This window comes from Vidua chalybeata, chromosome 5 (assembly GCF_026979565.1).
Source record: "Vidua chalybeata isolate OUT-0048 chromosome 5, bVidCha1 merged haplotype, whole genome shotgun sequence".
NCBI lineage: Eukaryota > Metazoa > Chordata > Aves > Passeriformes > Viduidae > Vidua > Vidua chalybeata.
This window is the reverse complement of record NC_071534.1, coordinates 37,266,307-37,287,923: the sequence shown is the minus strand read 5'-3', so window position 1 is coordinate 37,287,923 and position 21,617 is coordinate 37,266,307. Positions and strand designations below refer to the sequence as shown.

Sequence of the window (21,617 nt, the reverse complement as noted above, 5' to 3'; positions counted from 1 at the left end):
ATTTCACCTCTGAGTATCAACTATATGCAAGAAACACTTGGGGTCAGAAAATGCAATCTGACATCCCAAATGCAGCACAGATCATGAGACCGTGTGGTTCCATGCTTTGTGCGGGCCCTGGGAGCTGATCCTCTAAGGAAGGGATGTGTTCCACAGACTCTTGTGGGAGCCCAGCCCCACAGAGGCTCAGCCCATTGCAGAGCCATCTTTGTAAGGCAGTTTATGGGTGGGACCGCATGTCTCTCTCAGAGTTTGTGCCTGAGCTGAAAACACAAACTGTGACGTTTTTCTGCACAGCTGGCAGCAGATATTGCTCTGGAGGTAGTCATGCCATTTCCTTGGGTTTTTTCGGCTTTGCAAGGGATCCCATTCAAAACCAGTCTGTTTACTGGTTCTAGATGAGATGCTCATTCTGCTTAGATCCTGCAAGCAAAGCAAGCAGGAATGTAAAGCCTGGCTCTGCAGCTCATCACCAGTAGCACAATGCCTAAACAACTAAAACCAACAATGTGGGACCTGTTCAAGTAATGGCCAAGAGTGCTTGCCTCAGTGAACAATTGGAGGCTTAGTAATGCATAAATTTAAGCTGGGAAGCATTCTTCATACCCGACTGAACTAATGGGAGTTTCCCACACAAATCATTATTGTTCTTTTGAAATCTTAGTTATTCCTTTTGTTTTTCACAATGGAGCATTACTCATATGAATTAAATCCAGTAATTAATGATGAGATAAAGATTTGGCTCTCTATCGAGCAGGCACAATTACATTTTGTTTGTGTCCACATTTAAAATATCTCAACAAAAAGGTGGTTGTGGGAGGATCAATAGTACAATATAGTGTATAAAATAATTTCCTTGATAAACTTGTGCCATCCAGCAAAAAAATAGTTGCAGTTTAACAAGCACGGGGGGAAATATATTGTTAGCTATTTAATTATTAATATCTAACTATTGATGTTCTTAGTTCATATACTTGTGTATATTTACATTATATCAATATACATACTTGCATATACCCTGAATTTTAAAATGCCATTTTGAAGTTTACTTCATCTGAATGGTTTTGTTCATTTAGAGAAGTGCAGAATTTCAGCAATTTTGCTCTTCTCTTCTCTTCTCTTCTCTTCTCTTCTCTTCTCTTCTCTTCTCTTCTCTTCTCTTCTCTTCTCTTCTCTTCTCTTCTCTTCTCTTCTCTTCTCTTCTCCCTTCCCTTCCCTTCCCTTCCCTTCCCTTCCCTTCCCTTCCCTTCCCTTCCCTTCCCTTCCCTTCCCTTCCCTTCCCTTCCCTTCCCTTCCCTTCCCTTCCCTTCCCTTCCCTTCCCTTCCCTTCCCTTCCCTTCCCTTCCCTTCCCTTCCCTTCCCTTCCCTTCCCTTCCGCTTTTGTTTTTTCAGTTCTGTCCTATTCCAGAAAACAAGGGTATACCTTTACACACACAGACACTCCTTTTACTACAAGCAGTAACTATCATTGTGCATTGTGATTACAGACTGAGTATTCACTTTTTTTTCCCTTACCATATAAACGGTTTTTCTTTGTAGGGGATTTCATAGCAATAACATCAAGTCAATACCTGAGCGTGCATTTGTGGGTAATCCTTCACTTATTACAATGTAAGTGATAAGACTCTTTTCCATGACTCCTTGTATTAGAGCATGTGGAACTAAGGATCATATTTGTGGCTAATTGTCAAATAAGCATTTTTTGTGAGTACACTTTATAGCACATCACCATACAAGCAAACAAGCTCATATCTTTCCAGCTTTGTGGAAAGAATGGTAGTTTTCAAATCCCGATTAAGGGAAGCAAGTAGTGGTCTCTGGCCTCTGACCTTTTATTTGAATGCTTACTTCTAAATCTCTTAGCATTACTGGCAACATAAAAGCTGGTAAAAATTACTCTTGATGGACTCCATTCTGAATTCCCATCATCGTACATGAAAATGAACTTAATGGACAGCTTCAAATTAAGAAATTGCAAAATAAGTGTAAGAAAAATAATGATTCCTCTTGACTAATATTCCATGAACGAAAGCAGTATGACTTCAAAAGGACTTCAGCTGTTCTGAATAGCAGAAGTTCTGACTTCTTCATGTACTATCCTTACATTTGTCTCAGGTCATAACAAAATTCTTCATATGTAAAATTTTGTCTTTGCAAATCTGGAAGGAAGAGAGAATATTTTGTTGACTGGCTTCTGGCACTAAAACAGGAAAACAATGACTACTTGAATGTTCAAAAATGTGGCATGTGGCTGGTGAATATAGATTAGAGGGTGAGAAAAGCCCAGAAGGTCACCTCTGCTACAACCAGGGGGGCACAGTCCATGATTTATCACAGAGAGTTTACTTATTTGTTTATAATATAATAATATATTTAGAATATTTTAAAATACCTTTCATTAAATGTCTTTTTATTCTTTTTTTCAGACATTTTTATGATAACCCTATCCAGCTCGTTGGAAAATCTGCTTTTCAACACTTACCAGAACTAAGAACTCTGTATGTGTTTAATTTTTATTTTAGCTTTCTTTTTATATTGCAATACTAGAGTTATCCCACACTTCCATCTCCATAATTTTATTGAAATTGTTGGTTTTTTTAATTGTAGGACTTTAAATGGTGCTTCACAGTTAACAGAGTTTCCTGATCTGACAGGGACTACAAGTCTGGAGAGTTTGTAAGTGCTAGAGAAGTATTTTTGCTTTGTTTTATTTTCTTGTATACTGACTTATTGTAAAGAATGTGCTAAAAAGATTTTGGTTTTCAGTCTTCAAAAAGTAATTGTTTTTTATAAATTCTTTCAACAGGACACTCACAGGAGCACAGATCACCTCTCTCCCCAGATCAGCTTGTGACCAGTTACCTAACCTCCAAGTGCTGTATGTTTCAGTAAGATTATTAACATGACAGTAATGCAAGAGATTAATAGACAAATGAAACTATTATGATTTCAAAATTACCCTCTATGTATCACATTACTTCCTAGGAATTCAGCACAGGGAGTTGGCCCCTGTGTTATTTAAAAAGTTTACAACCCACTTACCAACCATGATTTCTCATACATTGCTGAGAAAGATAATTACTTAGCATATTTTTAGGAAAAGATAAAAAGGTTCTTGATTTTGTTTAAAAAAAGATAGAACTACCTTATTTTCATTCATTCTCTTTCCTACAGTAATTTGGGATTTTTTTCATACTAAGGCAAATAATTCATTGAAGTGAATAGAAAATATAAGTAAGGATGGCAGTTTTGAGTCCTTGTTATGCTCCTATTTTAGTTTCTTTCCCAACCAGACATAAGTAGCTGACTGAAGTTTTAATAGACTATTCTTTGACATTGCTAGGCATATTTGGTATACTAAATACACAATATTATTTTAGCTTGGAAATTTCCTTGGAGTTTGCTTAATCACTAACAAAAGTAATCATTGTGTCCACTTTTTTGAGAATGAGCCAAGAGCACTTTCCTCTATGTATTACATCACTAGGAATCTATTTGATATGAATTCTCTGGCCAACATTGAAATAGCACTAATTATAATGCATTATTTGAATACCAGAGTGAATGTCAAGAACATTTTCAGAAAAAATTAAGTTTTAGTTAATGGACTAAATATTATAATTTCCAGAATGATAAAAGACAGTCTGCTGCCAGAAAAAAAAAAAGTCTGCACATAGAATTCAGTTTAAATATGCCTTGTAACATTCAAAACCAATAAATAATCTCAAAACAGAGTGCAAACAAATAATACAGCAATTAATAACTTACAGAGTTCATCAGTTCTGGCTGTGTCAGGGAGGATATTGGTGCACTGAACCCACCCATGCCTTACTTGGAGACTGTGACCTTGCAAGGGCTCCCTGGCTCAGACACACTCACAAAGAATCCAAGGGCAAACATTGCTCTGAAAGGCAATTTGTGCATCCTGCAGAGATTAATGTGCACGAGGCTCCCTGGATGTGTGCTCACCTGCAGTAAAGGTGTCTGTGAGAGCATGGTCCCAGCATAGCTGGGCAGGCACCTCAACACAGGGAACAAAGCCACTTGCCCTCCGCTGCTGCCAAGGGCCTCATGTATTTAAGAAAGTGGGAAGACCTTAAAAATAAACAAGTAAAATATTTTCTGGAGTTCTGACAGCAACTGAGGGGACAAGGGTGTGAAGTTCAGGGTTTTTTCCTATGTGTTAGGAAGGGGGTGTCAGTATGTACAAAATTCAAGCTGGTAACATATTTTTAAGAAGACCTAAGTGATAAACCTGTGGATGACAGAATAGCCAGTGTCTGTCAGACATATAACACATCCTTTACCTTGGCCTAAAAGCCTCTAGCTACTGGAACCCTCCTCTGTAATCCCTGATTTAGGCCACAGTGTACCTTTTTTTTTGTAAACACACAAAAACAAAACAAAACCAAACAAATAAATAAAAATTAACAAACCCCAAACATATTGATATTTACCTTTTTACAGAGTAAAGTCAGAGTAGAACACATTAAAGACACACACAGTCATTACTTGCACTACTTCCACTAATCAAATATAAAATAGTCCAAATGCACCTCTAGGAACAATTATAGTGAAAATACAGCTTTACTGAGGGATTAAATAGGTGGAGATGAACCAGTTTTAGAGAATTTGAGAAGTGAGAAGAATTTCACGAAGTAAAATTGAATCTCTTTCCTGTGATAATACTGGATAACTGTGAAAAAGGATATTTTTTTCTAATTCTAGGCATAAGCTTTTTTTCTCTATTCTTTTCACATGCAACTTTCCCATTTAGTTTTCCCTGAACAACACACACACACACACATATATATATATATATTGGATGTGACTCTTGGGTGGTGGGGGCTGGTGTCTGGTTCCTTTTTTTTTTTTTTTTCCTTCAGTTTCTGCAAATTGCCTGGGCTTGGTTTTGATTAGTTATATTATACTGTAAATCAGTCCAGATGTTTCAGTTATTCTGTAATTTGTTGAGTTTTGGCTCAAGTCTTTTTAAGGATTTTTTTCCCCATGTAGTGATTGATTTCAAAGTTAGTTCCAATATTTTTGACCATTTCCTCAGTTATAAGATGTAGCAGCCTAAGGATCAGAGGCAGTACTGCTTAATTAAAAGTGTACAATGGGAAGCTGATTGTGACTCTTGTCAGAAAAATACAGGATCTTCTCTGAAAAATTATGAGTATATATGCTTAGTAGATTATTTAAATTGTTAAAATATTTATCAGAATTTAAATATGATAAATATGAAGTCTGTGATATAAATCCAGATGGCAAATATCATTGCTGTAAAACATTCAGCAGAAGTCTACACTTCAGGCAGGAAATCTTCAGACAAGGCAAGGAATTTGCAAATATGGATATGGAGTTAATAAATCTTGCCTTTTCTCCTCCTCTCTCCTCTTCAGTTAGAAATCAGAATGTGACAGATGAGAAATAAGTGAGTTTGTATACTTCTATTCTTCCATGACTGTGGATAAAAAGAAATTATTTTTAATTGAGCATGAAGGTACACAATGAAAGCTATTTTTCTTACAACATTCCTTTGATGTTAATTTATTTGTTTCTTGTATAATTCAGGGATCTGTCTTATAACCTGCTGGAAGATTTACCCTGTTTTACTGCATGTAAAAAACTCCAAAAAATGTAAGTGTTAAACCACCCTAAAAAGCTTAAAAAGAAGCATCTATGTGTGTTTGAACATAATTAACTTGGTTATTGCTGGCTGATTTGACATACCTCAGATACACTTTATTGAAGTGGATCATAAGCACAATCTAAAACACCCCAAAGTGCCTTCCAAGTGTCTTTGAAACTGAGGAGATCCTTATTGCTATTTCAGTGACTTGCATCACAATGAAATCGCTGAAATCAAAGCAGACACATTTCAGCAGCTGGCTGCTCTTCGCTCTCTGTGAGTACCCCCTAACAGACATTCACACAGGTTCTCAAAAATATGGGCTGTATAATGTCTGCTCATGATGTACCCCAAAAGATCCTTATTTCAGTTTTTGCTCACTATGGTCTTTCACCATGAGTTCATAACTGTGAAAGGAGAGCAAACATTGTGAGGTTTAGCACCTGCAGCAATGAATTAAAATATATAAGCTTATAGCCATAAAAACTGTCACTTTTAAATGTTTCTGATGGAAGTAGAGAGACTTACTGCACCAGAGCTGGTATCTGTTGGCAGGTTCATGTTATAATCAGCTCTAGGGAGTGGGGAGTCTTTTTACAGAGAACAACATCTTAAGATGTGGAGTCCAGCCATGTGCAGGTTTCCAGTTTTCACACAGACTCATGTGCTAGAGGAGTGATTTTGTCAAGAAATTGCTCATGGTTGGAATTTTTTGCAGAATTGAAGCCATACATTTTTTTAAGAGTTGCTTTCAATCTCTTTGACTTTTTGGAGGTGGTGAAAATTGAGATTAGGAAGTTAAGCCTATTGACCATGGGTTGCTGCTCTTAATCACATGAGAACATTTTAGAAGACTTAGTCCATATAAGCTACCTTTCTTTCTGCTGCCTTTGGAAGCTGTGAAGCAGACTGAAATGCCTTGGGCTGTGGCAGGCATTGAGACATACTAAGTTGCCAGTTTAAAAACACCACAACTGACTAACAAAAAATTTTAAAATACTTTGCACTATGAGATATGCAGGAGCTTATTGAAAATATTGGCATGTAATTGATACCTTTTTTATATTTAGGCCTCCTAATGAAGTGTTTGAAAACTTCCATATTCACTCAATGGGTATGTAATTTTCTACTCACTTTTCTTGTAGGGATTTAGCTTGGAACAAAATTAAAACTATTCACCCCAATGCCTTCTCCTCTTTATCATCACTGATCAAACTGTAAGTATTTGAATATCTTTTACATTCAATTTTTGCATTTTTCTTCCAAGAGCATACAAAATTTAATAACTTGGTGCCCCAGCAGAAATTGAGGGTTTCTCTGTTCTAATCATCTGGTCTGTTGAATCCATATCTAAATGTCTGTTTTCTTGTACTTCCCCAATTCACGTAGGTATTACAGCAAAGCTGCATACAACACTGTGTAATCATTTGGGGTCCATGAAGATTATCAGTGCATCTGCCTCTTTTCATTCAATTAATTAGCAGTTAATCTGTTGTAGCAGTGGTAAAGATTTCCTGTTAGTTGTGTTTCAGGCCTCAGGAATTGGATTAAAAATTAAATAAGAAACTTTTTCCAGAATTCATCTCTATTTCATTCTTCCTCATTTGATGAAACAGTTTTTCCTCTTTAGTAAGTTCAGCCAGAGCAGTTAGTGGTCAAAACATCCACAGTCAGTTTTGCAGGCCTTGTTCACAAGCACTTCTCAGTGCTTACTAATTTTTTTTTCTACTTCAAACTGTCACTATAATGCTTTTTTGATATGAATTGCTGAGGCATTGGCTGTATGGGGTAGATATGAAAAAAATTCCTCTGGGGTCATCTTGCTGCATGGTTATCAGAAAATTATGATGCTGGGTATTTGCTCACAGATAATCAGGTAGCTGCTAAACCTAAATTTGGAGAGATATTCTTTTCTGTTTGTGTGCAGAGTCCTCTGAATGGTGCACTGACAAATGCCTACACAGACAGTTTTGTCTATAATATCCCTTTTGGGGTCCTTCTGAGAACTTACCTACTTTGTGAGGTGACCAGTAAATTGTTGCTTTGGACAATGACATACAACAGTCAGAGGACGTTAAAGAAAAAAAGCCCTTGAACATGAACAGGAACACAGTGTACCAGTGTTTCCCAACCCTGGTGGACCTCTAACCTTAGTCCAACTCAAGTCAGTGGTCGCTTTTAGCATTGCAGTAAGACCTGAATTTCACCTTTGGTCTTTAATGGTGCAGTGCGCAAGAAAACACACACTAAACCAGAGAGGTAGAAGCCCAGTCCATCAACATACCATATTTTATCCTAGGCCTTAGATTTCAGTGTACAGTCCAGACTTTCCTGTACATAAAAGCATTTCAACTGCATCAGACTTTGATTATTCCTCCTTGACTGTTGACCATCTGAAGTATTGCAGAGTAGATAATTGTGAGGAGGACTGAAAAGACTCATTGAATAAATGGGAGAGAGAGAGAGAAAAAAATAGAAAACAGTACCTCTGGACTCCCCCTCTTTCACTACTTTGCCATATCTCCTTGATCACTTACCACTTTTTCATTCACCTGATTTACCTACCCCAAGTTACCTATCTGTGTTCACCTGCACTGTTCTGTCTTCCTTCACCCGCTCAGACAAACATCAGCTTGGAAATGTCATCTCTCTCTGCTCCAGCCCAGACCTGTCCCTTCCTCAAATGCACATCTCCCCCACACATCTGACCTGTTCCTTGAGCAGCTTTCAGGGCAGCCCTGCCCTCTAGCATCCCACCTAACCATTTAAACTGTGGGAAGCTGTTCGGCTCCTTTGAATTCAAACAGTCTAGGGAGAAGGTTTTAAATTCATTTGCTAGTCTCAAAACTGGCACTATGAATGTTTTGAGTCAAAATATGGGAACAGAGACCCAACTAACTACTAGATGTTACTGTTAGCTTTCTGCTAGACATAAAGGTGAGTACTCCTGAGCAGTGCTGTAGCTTTGCTGCATTCACTGGGGCCTCTGTTTAATACAGTCATTTTTTATTGAGTTAGAAAACTTTAACCTATTTTTTCAATGTGACACTTCTAGTGCTGAAAAAAAAATTAAAACCATGAGCTGATTTTTATTTGCTGTTATGCAGGGATGTGTCATCCAACCTTTTGTCCTCTTTTCCTGTGACGGGGCTACATGGTTTAACTCATTTAAAATTAACAGGAAATCATGCCCTACAAAGTTTGATAACATCTGAAAATTTTCCAGAACTCAAGTGAGTATATCATTAAAACTAATAAGCCACATTTGTGTTCATGTGCAATGGAAGGTGTGTCAGTGTGTAACGCATGTTACTTCGTATTGTCAGTCTTTGATCTGTGCCATTAAAACTAAAGCAAATATGATAAAAATGATAGACTTCTTTTATTATGTTCACTTTCAACTGAAGAAACTATGAGGGTTTTGAAATATTAACCCCAGTACTTGCTTAGTACGAGCCACATCTGCTTCCTGGTGATATGTTTCAAAAGCTGTTAAAACAATATCGCTGGCAGCTTAGTGATATGTCCTTCTTCTACTGGGCTGTGCTTACAGAACTCCCCTTACACATAATGAGAACACAGCAAATACAAGGGAAGAATATACTGCTGAAAGACCAAAAGATTTCACCTCTTCTGTTCGAACATGATTTTTCTGTAATCTTTTGATTAAGATTCAGATAATTCTTTGCCAGTATTACTAACACACTTTGATACTAATAATTTCTGTGAGTTCTCTGTGCTACAGGAAGGAAGTGTCCTCTAAAGATCATTTGCAGCTCTTCAGTCACTGGATGACCATGACCTGTATGGAGCTTGAACCCACGACCTTGGCATTATTAGCACAATGCTATAACCAACTAAACTAATTTCAGGGTCAAAGCAAAGAGGGTTTTGTCTCTCACTTCAGGATTTTTGGGAGTTTCCCCTAACTCTCCTTTCATTTTTATATTTTAGTTAGAAGATGCCAAGTGCAACATATACTTTATCATGTTTTACTGTAAAAGGTTTGGTATCAGAAAATATGAAACAACTAAACAGTGTGCACATAGTTAGAAAATCACAGAGTGGTTGAGGTTGCAAGGGACCTTTGAGGCTGTCTTGTCTAACCACTTGCTCAGGCAGGGGCACCCGGAGCCCGTTGCCCAGGACCACATCCAGACAGCTTTTGAGTATCTCCAAAGGTGGAGAGTCCATCCTTACATTTTCACTAGATTTGCCTTTTGCACTGGAAAAGGCCCAAGAGTCCTAGCAGGCAGACAGCTCAAGATGTGAGCATTAAGGAAAAGGGCTGGAGCGCTTAGAGTCATCAGTAAGGGAATGATGAATAGAAGTGTGGAGCTGATTAAGGCTCTGTGTACAGCACTGGAGGGATCCACCCTAGAACATTTCTGTGATGGCATGTTAACACAAACTTCGATAAGAGCTGCAAAAAATGGTTCCAAGGTCAGGAAATAATGCCTTAAAGGTCTTAATAAATCCAAAAATGGTCATTTGTCACAGACAAAATTAGGCAGTGACTTCATCAAGTGCATGAAACTATAACATTAACATTCAAAGTACTAGAGGCCTTAAACCTCTTTTACATTAGAGATCTTGAGATAGGTCTCAGAGGCTAAGGAGCAAGTACCATGAAAATCATGACTGGTTGAGACTGAGTTTGTATCATACTTTTTCTTCTCTCATTGACTTTGCCCAAATGCTGAGGCAGGTGACAATTCTAAAACAATTGAAATTTATTTAAAATAATGTAAACACAAGAAAAGTGATTACTCCAACCTGGCAAATATATAATGATGCATACACCTGGACCTAGAGGCATAAGAGGTGCTGCAGTAATCCTAGAATGATCCATTATTCAACTGAATTATGTATATGATTTTTTAAATTATTTTCTCAAAGTTATACTCTATATGAATTTCCCTTCAGCAAAATTGTGTACATTACTCAAATGAAAGTACAGTGTATTTCATCTGGGCAAATTGTTAACAGGGATGTGTCAAACTAACTTAATTCTTTCTAAAAATGTATTCAAAGTATGATATCTAGAGAGTTAATTAACATCTGTAAGAACAAATTATACCCAGTCAGGAGAGAATATGGTAAAATCCTGACCTACAGTCTGCATGACTTTTACCATAAATCAAAATGAGGTCAAGATTTCACACAGGATCACTGCACAGAAAATGCACAAAGCACCAAACTTAAACAGAAATCTAAAACAAAATGAAATTTCATAGTTTACAATTGCAGTAACTAGCCAGTGGTTACCTTAAAGACAAATTCCTGTATAAAACTTCCTACTCTAAATTCATCAAAACAGACACATCAAAGAGCTGAGCATCCCCTTCCCCATCATCAGCAGTGGCACTAGTACACTCTGCAGAGCTGAGCCCAGCCTATTGCAGCAAGCCTTGAGGAGGCAAAGTTGGGCTGCCAGCCACTCCTTCCTTATCTGATGCTTTGATTCAGTGCTGAAAAGAACTCAGTGCTTTGCTCCATTCATCATAACTGTGCCTTCCTGTTCACCATTAACTCCACACCTTTGTGAGGGAGAAAACGACCTTGTGTTCTCTGCTGCTTAATCTAAAAACAGAAAAAAGAGGCATTCCTTGCTAGAGGAAAAAAAATATCAAGAATACAGATATCATTAGTAAGATAAGGAGTATATAAAAATAAAGTTAGGCAGTGTTTCTAAGAGAGTTTAATTTGACAAAGTCCAAATCTAATCACCCACATCAAATAAGCACCAGCCATAAAAAAGAATGCCTCCAGCACTGTACACCTGAAAGTTCCTTCTTTTTTCTTTTTTTTTTTTTTTTTTTGTGTTAAATGTAGCTTTTGTGAGAAAGAAAACCTCCTCTGTCACCAAGAAGATCTGATACTTATTTCCCTGTTTTGCAAAGTATGTTTTGTCCTTTGTGTTCTGGGTTGCAGCCATTGTGTGCAGTTGGGCTTTGCACACAGATTAAGCAGCATTTGGTAATTTAAAGATTATGTGTATATCCTAATAACACGGGCTGGGGGGAAAAAACAAACATAAACTGTGCAGATTTAAGAATGGATGCTAGAAATACCTACCAAGAGGATAAGAAATGGGAGTCTTGCTCTTTAAATATCATTTAAAAGCCACAGATGTTTTTGGCTACATCATCAAAGTAGTGGACCAGTACAATGTGGGAAGTCCACATTTCCAGTATATTACAGGCCAGCAGGCTGGGAGAAACACAAGATCTGGAAATCTGTCATAGAGCTGTTTGAATAATCAGAGAATAGAATACATTTCTGTCAGTCTCTTGTGTCTAAAATATCCACTAACTGTTCATTTCCCCCAGCTCTATCAATGTCCTTCCAAAGGTCTGAAGCCACAAGTTGCAGGGATCACCTCATAGAACTGTCAGTTTTACTTTTGATAATTGTTTTTGTTGTTCCAAAAAAAAAAGGGAATTTATTTTTGGGGATTGGGATTGTTTTTATCCCAGATGATTAGCTATAGGTTAGTCTAGTAATCAATGGGTTTGATACTAGTTTATTTAAGAAGGGCTTGTGGGAAATGTGTTCAAAAATGTTTAATCAAGATAATCTCCTTATGTTAAAGGATGGCATGCAGATGAATGCATTAGAAATTAAATATTTAAATCTGATGGCCTGAGATTGCTTGACAGTTGGATCTTGCTGATCTTGAACTTTTATTGAGTACCCTAAAAATTTTGTATTGGGTACAAAGGTACAGATTATTGTGGTGAATTTCCAACAGAAATGTAAGGTTATAGAATCTAAATGCCCCCAAATGCACTAATTTTAAAAAATCACTTTAGAACTAAAGATTCCGTTTGTTCCCCTTTGTACCAAGCTTTTGGCTAGTGCACAAGTCTAAGTCCTGTTGGCACTGGGCCTGATTCAGCTTGATTTCTCTGCAGATTTCCCAGGGGGTTAGAGGTTGCTTATTACACTCATTATGTTAATTTACATTATTAACTTGTTGAAAGTAATCTGATAGGAGGATCTAGTTCTACTTTATTCCTTTTAAGTTAATTCAGAATAACTTCTAATCACTTCTATAGCTTTGAACTTTTTGGTATATCAGGCTTTTGGAATTAAGGTGAGTTGTTAGGTTTTACTATTACTGTTGGTGAACTGTGCAAATTAAATAGCTCTGCTTCCAAAGCATAAAATATATCTATGAAATAGAAGTAGTCTACAGAACTCAGAAAGTAGTTCTTGTATGCTCTCTCAGAATTTGCACATCCCCAAAGGCATTCAATTCACAGTGTAGCAGAAATGTGCAATTTTCTGACAACAGGAGCCTTCATAATCATTGGAACTCACTGACAAATAACAGTGTTAGGAATAAAAATTACCTTAAAAGAATTAAGAATGAGTATCCTGTGTCCTGCAATGACTGTTCTCATTTTTAAGATAATTAATTAAGTAAAACCTTTCTCTCAGTGACATTTCACACACAGTGCCTGATTCACTCACCTTTTGGTTTAGAACACTGCTTTCTTGATCTTCTCACAAGAAACAATCTCCTTTTTGCCATCTTACTGTGAAATGAGTTGAAATGGAGAGAGGTGAATAAAGCTTGAATTCCAAAAGATCTCATTCTTCCTGAAGTGGAGAAATTCAATTTGGGAACTGTTTTGTTTTTGCCTAGTAGGCAGGTTGTGATCTTTGGATGTGTTGTTTTTTTTTTTTTTTTTAAAGAAACCATTAAGAAAGTAACTGTTGGAGAAACTGTTGATTTACACAGTAAAATGATTGAAAATCATAAAAGCAGAAATATAGTTCTGAGTAACATTCACTCAACAGCAAGACATAGATCCCCCCCACACACTTTCATGTCTCCCATGAAAACACATAAGAAAACTTCCTTTGCGTTAACTGTAGAGGAGCAATACAATCTAGTAACTGGTGCTTAACCACTATCATGGCATGCTGCCTTGTTCTTCTGCAGGGTTATGGAAATGCCTTATGCCTATCAGTGCTGTGCCTTTGGAGCTTGTGAGAACCACTACAGAATCTCCAGCCAGTGGAACAAACATGATAATAGCAGCCTTGATGACTTTCATAGAAAGGATGCTGGACTGTTACAAATTCAAGGTAACCATCATCTTAGGCTTTTAAGTCTACCTGAAGGCTGTAAGCAACCTCTGCTTTTAAATAAATCCAATCCTCTTTACAATCGTAGACGTGGGCTCTCCCTGTCTCTTACTCAATAATATGTTATTTAAGTACTCCTGTGCTTAGCAAACTCATTACTTTAGGTCTGCCCTTCAAAAATCTCACTCACACCCTCATCATTTCATCCAAATAATAGCTATAATAATGTGGTAAATGAAAACTTCCCTTTACATGAGAGACAGGGTAGTTCAGCCGGTATTAACTCCATATAAGAGTGGGCCAGCAAAGATGTAGTTTCTTGCCAGCTTCAGAATCCTAGCACATCCTAGGTTTACCCACACACTTCAGGATGAGTAATAGCCAAAATATGTTGCTACTTTGGCATATTTTTTCATAAAATTGTAGAATCATAGAATATGCTGGATTAGAAGGGACCCACAAGGATCATCCAGTTCAACTCCTGACCCTGCACAGGGCAGCCCCAAGAATCACTCCATGTGCCTGAGAGCATTGTCCAAACATTTCTTGACAGACTCAGTGCTGTGACCACTTTCCTTTGGAGCCTGTTCCAGTGCCCAATCACCTTCTGGGTGAAGAACCTTTTCTTGGTATCCAACCTAAACCTGGCTCAGCTTCATGTCATTTCATCGAGTCCTCTCCCTGGTCATGAGAGGAGGAGTTTGGTACCTGTGCCTCTGCCTCCACTTGTGAGGATATTGAAGACTCGTATGAGGTCTCCCCTCAGTCTCCTCTTCTTCAGGCTGAACAGACCATGTGACCTCAGCTCCTCATATGGGTTCCCCTCAAGGCCCTTCACCATCCTTGTGGTCTTCCTTTGGAAGCTCTCTAATATCTTTAGCTTTATATCTTTCTTATATTGTGGCAACCAAAACTGCCCCCATCTCTTGCCCAGCTGGCGATGCTGTGCCTGATGTCCCCCAGAACAGGGTTGGCCCTCCTGGATGCCAGGGCACTGCTGGCTCATGTTCAACTTGCCATGGACCAGGACCCCCAGGTCCGTTTCTGCGGGGCTGCTCTCCAGCATCTTGTTCCCTAGTCTATTCACATAACCAAGGTTGCCAGAGAATGCATTTGTTCTCCAGGACACAAGACTACTGCATTTTTCTTCCCCTTCAGCACTAGGTCTCTTACTGGATCTGTTATGTAGGGGCACACATACATTTACACCACTCTGTTGCTTTCTGTGCTATCTCTGCTCCTGCAAACCAGTAGGTCTCAGAGTTCAGCAAGAATAGAGCAAAGAATATGTGCTAGTGATAACATAAGAAACACAGAAAACTTGATTAATTCTTAATAGTATGGCACAACAACAGAATTCATATTTTAAACTCCTTCCTGGGCAGTCATCACACTGCAAATTAGGCAATAGAGAATGTACCTGTAGGTGATTATTTTCACAGAAGTAAAGATGCCAACTTTTAAAATAATCCTGAGTACAATTCAAAACCAAATAGGCATATGTCTGCTTCTGCTCAGTTTGGCAGGGAAAGAGACAAGACCAGGCCTTATATGAAACAGGCATTTTTGCAACTTTTACTAAAAACCTTTTCCTGAAAAGTGTAGTAACAGTTATGGGGTTTTCTCTCCCCAATAGATGAACGTGATTTTGAGGACCTTTTTCTTGACTTTGAAGAAGATTTGAAATCTCATCATTCCGTGCAATGCTCACCTTCTCCAGGTATGAAACTGCCAGACAGATAGGAATTCCAGGACAGTGTTAGTAGATATTCGAGATGCAGAGCAAACTGTGAATCTGACACTAGGACAGCAACATGATGTGCAGTAATTTGATGAGTGTAATACAAATATATTGCATAATAATATACGATATAATATGCAATATACAGTTTTGCATTGAATTCCACAAAACTATTCAGCTACTATGAGTGTAGCAAAAGTTTTGCCCAGTCACCAAGCTCTGGGCCCCTTTTCACCAGAATTGATACCCAATCAAGAAAATGAGAGAGGAAAGACTCTTCTACTGAGATACAGATAATAAAGGCAGCAGAATCTTTGCTCTCTCAGTCTTTTGCAAAGCTAAAGTAGTTCTTCTGAACGTCACAGAGTTATTTTACACACGAGCAACTTGAACAACATACAATTTAGGTCTATGTCTAGGAAATACCAATCACTACTGCATTGATGTGCTCATTCCCTCACAAAGGACACCCAGCACTGTCATTTTCTTTGTAGAATGTAGCCAGTCATGGTCATAAGTTCTGATTGTTTGATTCAGCAAACGTTTTCACAAGCCATTCTTTCAATATGAAACATGAACAAAAAAACTCCAAGTGACAACTTGTACTTCAGCATTCATTTTAAGCCATGATTCTTATTTGCAACAGCAACTATTAGTAAATTTTTTAAAGTTATATGAAGAGGAATAGAAAAGGCAGGAAGCTAAAGAATAGTGTCATTTGACTGTCACATATTCTCCAATGGCCTAAAGTTCTGAGTTCATTAAAACATTGCTATTTTCTAGGTTAGTTATCACTAGGCCTGAGGGAAATTTTAGCTTGGATTTTTCAAATAGTATCTTAGAAAAACTTGCAAAATGACACAGTAGATCCTTATGCTTACTTAATGGCAACAGCTGTAGTCATAGAGAGGTCATTTCAGCTGCAGGGTTTATGTCTTCATGGAAAAGCACAGTCCACTGTGAGGGGCTTGCCTTGGTGGCTCGTACCAAGACACTTAATGTTTCTCTGAGTGCAGAGCATTCAGCTTCAACTGCACATCATATGCACCTCACTATATAGAGAATACTTCAAGTATTCAGCAAGCTTCAGTCATAATGATCTGACTTCAGACACAGGTGATCCAAAAAGGCAACACTCCCAAATGCGAAGAGACACAATTTCCTTGGACTGCATAATGACGTGTTATAAGGTAGCCAAAGCACATCTGTCTGTATCCATTACATCATGCCCCACCAGGACTCATTAGGAACCTGTTTTAATTTAGAGGTAACATTTTCAGCTTTTTTCACACACTGACAAATATCACTACATTTCTTGAAAGTACAAGAGTTGACATTCACATTGTAGTAGTACTGCTAGGCACAAAAAGGAGCCCATAGACTACTTGTGATGAAGGATAAAGACTCATGTGCATCAATAATGCAATATGCATCATATATTCAGCAGCATGTTATCAAGGTCTCAGATTACTCCAGAAAAGGATCAAATTTCCAGCTTCCTTTTTATACTAAAATTCACTCTTTGGCTGTGCTGAGAATGTGCAAGAAGCATGAACTTCAGTGTCTTAGCACGAGGGTTTTTTGTTTACATGGGCTTCCCTTACCCTTTTTATTTTGGCATTTCAGGTCCCTTCAAACCATGTGACCATCTGTTTGGTAGCTGGCTGATCCGAATTGGAGTGTGGACCATAGTGGGTTTGACCTTTATTTGCAATGCACTGGTGTCTGCTACAGTTTTCAGATCTCCATTGTATATGTCCTCCATAAAACTTTTGATTGGTTTGATGGCCACTGTAAATGCCCTGATGGGCCTGGCCAGTGGAGTACTGGCTAGCGTGGATGCATCCACTTTTGGTAGCTTTGCTCAATACGGAGCAAAATGGGAAAGTGGAATTGGTTGCCAAATAACTGGCCTTCTCTCCATTTTTGCTTCAGAGGCTTCCATATTCCTCCTCACCCTAGCTGCACTCGAACGTGCATTCTCTGTAAAGCATGCTACAAAGTTTGAAACAAAATCCTCCACTGCTAGCATAAAAATTGCCATTTCCTTTTGCTTTATGTTGGCACTAATCATCGCAGTGATACCCCTTCTCACTGGAAGTGAGTATGGAGTTTCTCCACTTTGTTTGCCACTCCTGTTTGGAGAGTCCACTGCTATGGGCTACATGGTAGCGCTGGTATTGCTGAACTCCCTTTGCTTTCTGGTAATGACTGTTGCTTATACGAAGCTCTACTGTAGTTTAGAAAGGGGAGAACTAGACAACATTTGGGATTGCTCTATGGTCAAACATATAGCCTTGCTACTTTTTACTAATTGCATTCTTTATTGCCCTGTGGCCTTTTTATCTTTTTCCTCCTTATTAAACCTCACTTTTATCAGCCCAGAAGTGATTAAGTCAATACTTCTAGTGATTGTGCCACTGCCAGCATGTCTAAACCCACTGCTTTATATACTTTTCAATCCACATTTTAAGGAGGATTTGGGAAGTCTGCGAAAGCAAACTTTGATATGGAGGAGATCAAAACATGCCAGTCTGATCTCTGTGAATTCAGAAGACATAGAAAAACAATCTTGTGACTCAACGCAGGCATTGGTAACCTTCACAAGTGCCAGCGTATCATATGATATGCCCACCAGCAGTTCGCTAATGCCACCCTCTTATCAAATGACAGAAGGCTGCAATCTTTCCTCAGTTGCATTTGTTCCCTGTCGCTAGTTGCAGAAACAGTAGAGAAAATACCTCTGTTTACAAAATTTTTAATCCCAAAAGTAAGTGTGAATGTGTGCATACGAGTATAGAGTGCCTCTAAATTATTATGACACACCTCAGAAAACAGACAATGACAAAACTTGCGGCAGGCTGAAAATCCAATACTTGAGCCTGCTCAGCCTGCTGCCGAAATGCTGGGATGAAGAGAGGAAATGAAAGCTGCTGAAGTTTGTGCAGTTGTATCAGCTGCTCCCTTTTAAAGTAGCACTACTCAGAAAGGGCATCAGTTGGTCAAGAACAAAAATAGCATATTAAACTTGTAATATTTTCTCAAAGCATCACCTGATGTTTTCAGGAGTTGGGTTATTTTTTTCCTGTTTATTGCAATTTGGTTTTAATAATAGTTTTTCAGTGCCATGATTGTTTTTTAATAAGCATCTGTGTATGGCCTTTGTTCAGCAAGGTATCTAAATGGAAGAGTAGTCCTGTTCAAGTCCTAGAGGTTTCTGCAGAATACCCTTTAATGAAGTTCCATGTTTGATAAAGCTGATTAAATGATTTAACTGGCACTGGGTTTGGATTTTAGAAGTCATCTAACTTGACAAAACATTTTTAATTGTCAGGGAAAGCTAAAAAATTAGCATGATGTGAATGAAGTTAATCAAAATCCTGTCAAGCATTTAAAATGTAATTGTAAATGGCGAGGCATTGTCACACGGCTATTTTTCTAATGAGGTTCTGTACAGTTTGGTCCTGAATTGCTTTCATGCCAGTAATTCCAGAATTACTGATGATAAAATTGGCAGATGACTTGTTTAATCTGAAGATGGAAAATACTACCTAGAAAGTCATCAATATAAAAAATTTGGCATGCTGAGAACTATTAAAGGACTACAAAGACACTCAGACAGAAATGTTAATTTAAGGTAATTTGTCTATGAACAAAAACTGTAATCTGCTCATGGCATGATCTCTGTCTCTTGAAACAGTGATTCTAGAAAGCTGCTAGTTCTTAGTCACTACTCAGTTGAAGTTTTCGAGGTCACCGTGTCCTTTTGGATAAGGATAGCCAATATCCTTAGCTAAGGCAAATCAAGTAGGAGTGAAGAGGTTGTGTGATCTGTGTTCTCAGCACTGATGTAAGCACTCCTGGGATATTTCAAACACGTATTGCATTCACATGTTGTATAGAATATTGTGAAATTGGAAAGGATATGAATATCATAAATTTAAAAGAACTTAAGAAATAAGTGATTTGATCACAGTTTATAAGTAGCTGCTTCTGGGATACAGAAGTTTGAAGGCAGAGGAATGCTCATCTGGGAGGAGAAGAATCTGGTATGCTCAACTGGAAATTGACATTAGGGATATGCAGCATAGAAATAAAGGTGAAAATTGTTGATAGAGATGGTCATTAGCTAGTGAAATTACTGTCACCAAAAAGATCTAAATTCATATTGGATGTATTGCCAAAAAAGATACTGGAGCAGCTGTTGAAATTTAGGGACTTCTGATTGCTTTAGTTTAGGAAAAGGCTTAATTAGGTTAACAGAGTTCTCTGACTTTAAATCTGTTAAGACTTTGCTGAATCAAGGCATGTATGTTTACACATCAGAAGCACCCTAGTTAGAAAGAAGAGACTGCAGTCCTTACCAAGTCTACTGTTAAAATAGCTCAGAAAACAGAGCCACCTAGAATATAATTCTTTGACCTCATCCAAGCCATCAGGGGATATCCCAGTATTCTTTTCTCAGAGCTGGCAGCTTTTGCTTGAGTAAGCTGATCATTTGAGACAGAAAAATGCACAAATTTACCTATTTTTGTTGTTGTTAAAAAGAGCTCCCTGAGGAGTAACATTTAATAGCCCAGTATTCACTGCTCAGTTAGTGGCCACTCAACCTCCAGGTGAATAAGGCTAATTTTTTAACATTAGGAAGGCCCAGCAATTAAGGTAATCCATTACAGAGGATCTCTGTTGTTCATCTGTTCCTGTATATAAAACTTCCTGGGACTCCAAGGATGGATTTTCACAATGAAGAATTTGCTGCCAACAATGCATATGCCTTAATTTTCTTGTCCATTCACACTGGCATATTTTTAGTTTTGCAGTTACAGATGGCATCAGTTGACTTTGGCTGACATATTCATTCTTCAGGGAAAAAAAAATGAACCAATTCCAAAATTATGTATGATAAAGTCAGCTGGGTACTTATCTTAATCCTTTATCTGTTGTGGCTTTTGAAGCAGTGCAGCACACAGCTGCAGAAACGATGCCTGAAACCACTTTGGATTAAACAGCGGATCAGTCAACCATTGCACAATACCTATTACCATGTTTACTTAGCTTTAATTTAACTGGGGTCCATCTGTGCTGCTCTGCTTAATGTCAGTGAGGCTCCTTTCAGCTTGCTATATTTAAGAAGTTTGTAAAGAAATTTGAGAAGCAAAATAATGTTATAATTATAAAGGCTAGTTAAAAAAAGCTTCTTTTATCAGAACTTTTTAGCTTGCAGGTCCTAAAGGCTTTGGGTCTTATTTTTATAAGCATGTTTGAAATATTTTGACCAGATATTTTTAATTTGAAATTGTTAAAATTCATTTAACAGATTTTAAAGTAAAATGTGTAAATATAGAACTGTATTTATTATTACAGTGAAATGCAACTACGGTAAAGGACATGAGATTAAGCCCTGTACAGTTTCATATTGCTATATTTTCTGCTCATATATGTTACTAGATTCATTATCTGTAAATAATATAATGTAAATGCGTAGTGGTTGTAAATAGGTGACATGCTTTTCTTTTTTATCAGTGTTCCAAACATATGTAAGTTGTAATAAAATGTGACTACACAGTAAAGAGCATTTAATCGTGACCTAACCCCTCACAAAATGGTGTGCATTCTCAATTAATCCTTTTCAACTTATTGTAATACTTAAACTAACCTCCCAAGTGTCCCTAGGTGTCTGAAATTCCTGACAAAATATAAGTTACAGGTTGTGTGCCTAAAAAAAAGAAGAATAGTGTAGAAAAAAATAAATAATATCAGTGTTTCATTTCAACACAGACTAAATCTTTGACCAAAACTTCACTCACAGACCCTTATGAAGAGATCCTGCTCCCTGTGCACGCTGCTGTGTTTCACTGATGACCTCTCACAGTTGCCACAGGTGACACCAGCATCTCCAGCTGTGTGACAAGGGTGTGCATCAGGTCAGGCACAAGTTACCCACAACCTGCAGACCATAAACAAGAGAGGTGCAATTCAGCTGCACTTCTAATACTGCTGCTTCTAATAAGACAGCAAAATCTCCTACATCATTTCTTATTTTCTCTCCGACCCCTAATCTGGCAGGTGAAGCCAGTGAGGGGATAACCAAACAGCTGGCAGAGCTCATCTGATATGTGGCAGAGGGGCAGCAGCACCATC

At 37.9% G+C, this 21,617-nt stretch overlaps 1 protein-coding gene across 1 annotated transcript in view; it reads left to right on the top strand.

Moving 5' to 3' along the window:
* LGR5 (leucine rich repeat containing G protein-coupled receptor 5) overlaps nucleotides 1–21,067 on the top strand; it is a 92,675-nt gene extending 71,608 nt beyond the window's left edge. The window contains exons 8-18 of the mRNA XM_053943908.1: nucleotides 1,540–1,611; nucleotides 2,427–2,498; nucleotides 2,608–2,676; nucleotides 2,807–2,878; nucleotides 5,578–5,643; nucleotides 5,840–5,911; nucleotides 6,781–6,852; nucleotides 8,743–8,868; nucleotides 13,590–13,735; nucleotides 15,372–15,455; nucleotides 17,103–21,067. Coding sequence (XP_053799883.1) covers nucleotides 1,540–1,611; nucleotides 2,427–2,498; nucleotides 2,608–2,676; nucleotides 2,807–2,878; nucleotides 5,578–5,643; nucleotides 5,840–5,911; nucleotides 6,781–6,852; nucleotides 8,743–8,868; nucleotides 13,590–13,735; nucleotides 15,372–15,455; nucleotides 17,103–18,193 — 1,942 coding nt within the window. The 3' untranslated portion in view covers nucleotides 18,194–21,067. The remainder of the gene's footprint in view (nucleotides 1–1,539; nucleotides 1,612–2,426; nucleotides 2,499–2,607; nucleotides 2,677–2,806; nucleotides 2,879–5,577; nucleotides 5,644–5,839; nucleotides 5,912–6,780; nucleotides 6,853–8,742; nucleotides 8,869–13,589; nucleotides 13,736–15,371; nucleotides 15,456–17,102) is intronic.
* The last annotated feature ends 550 nt before the right edge of the window (nucleotides 21,068–21,617 follow it).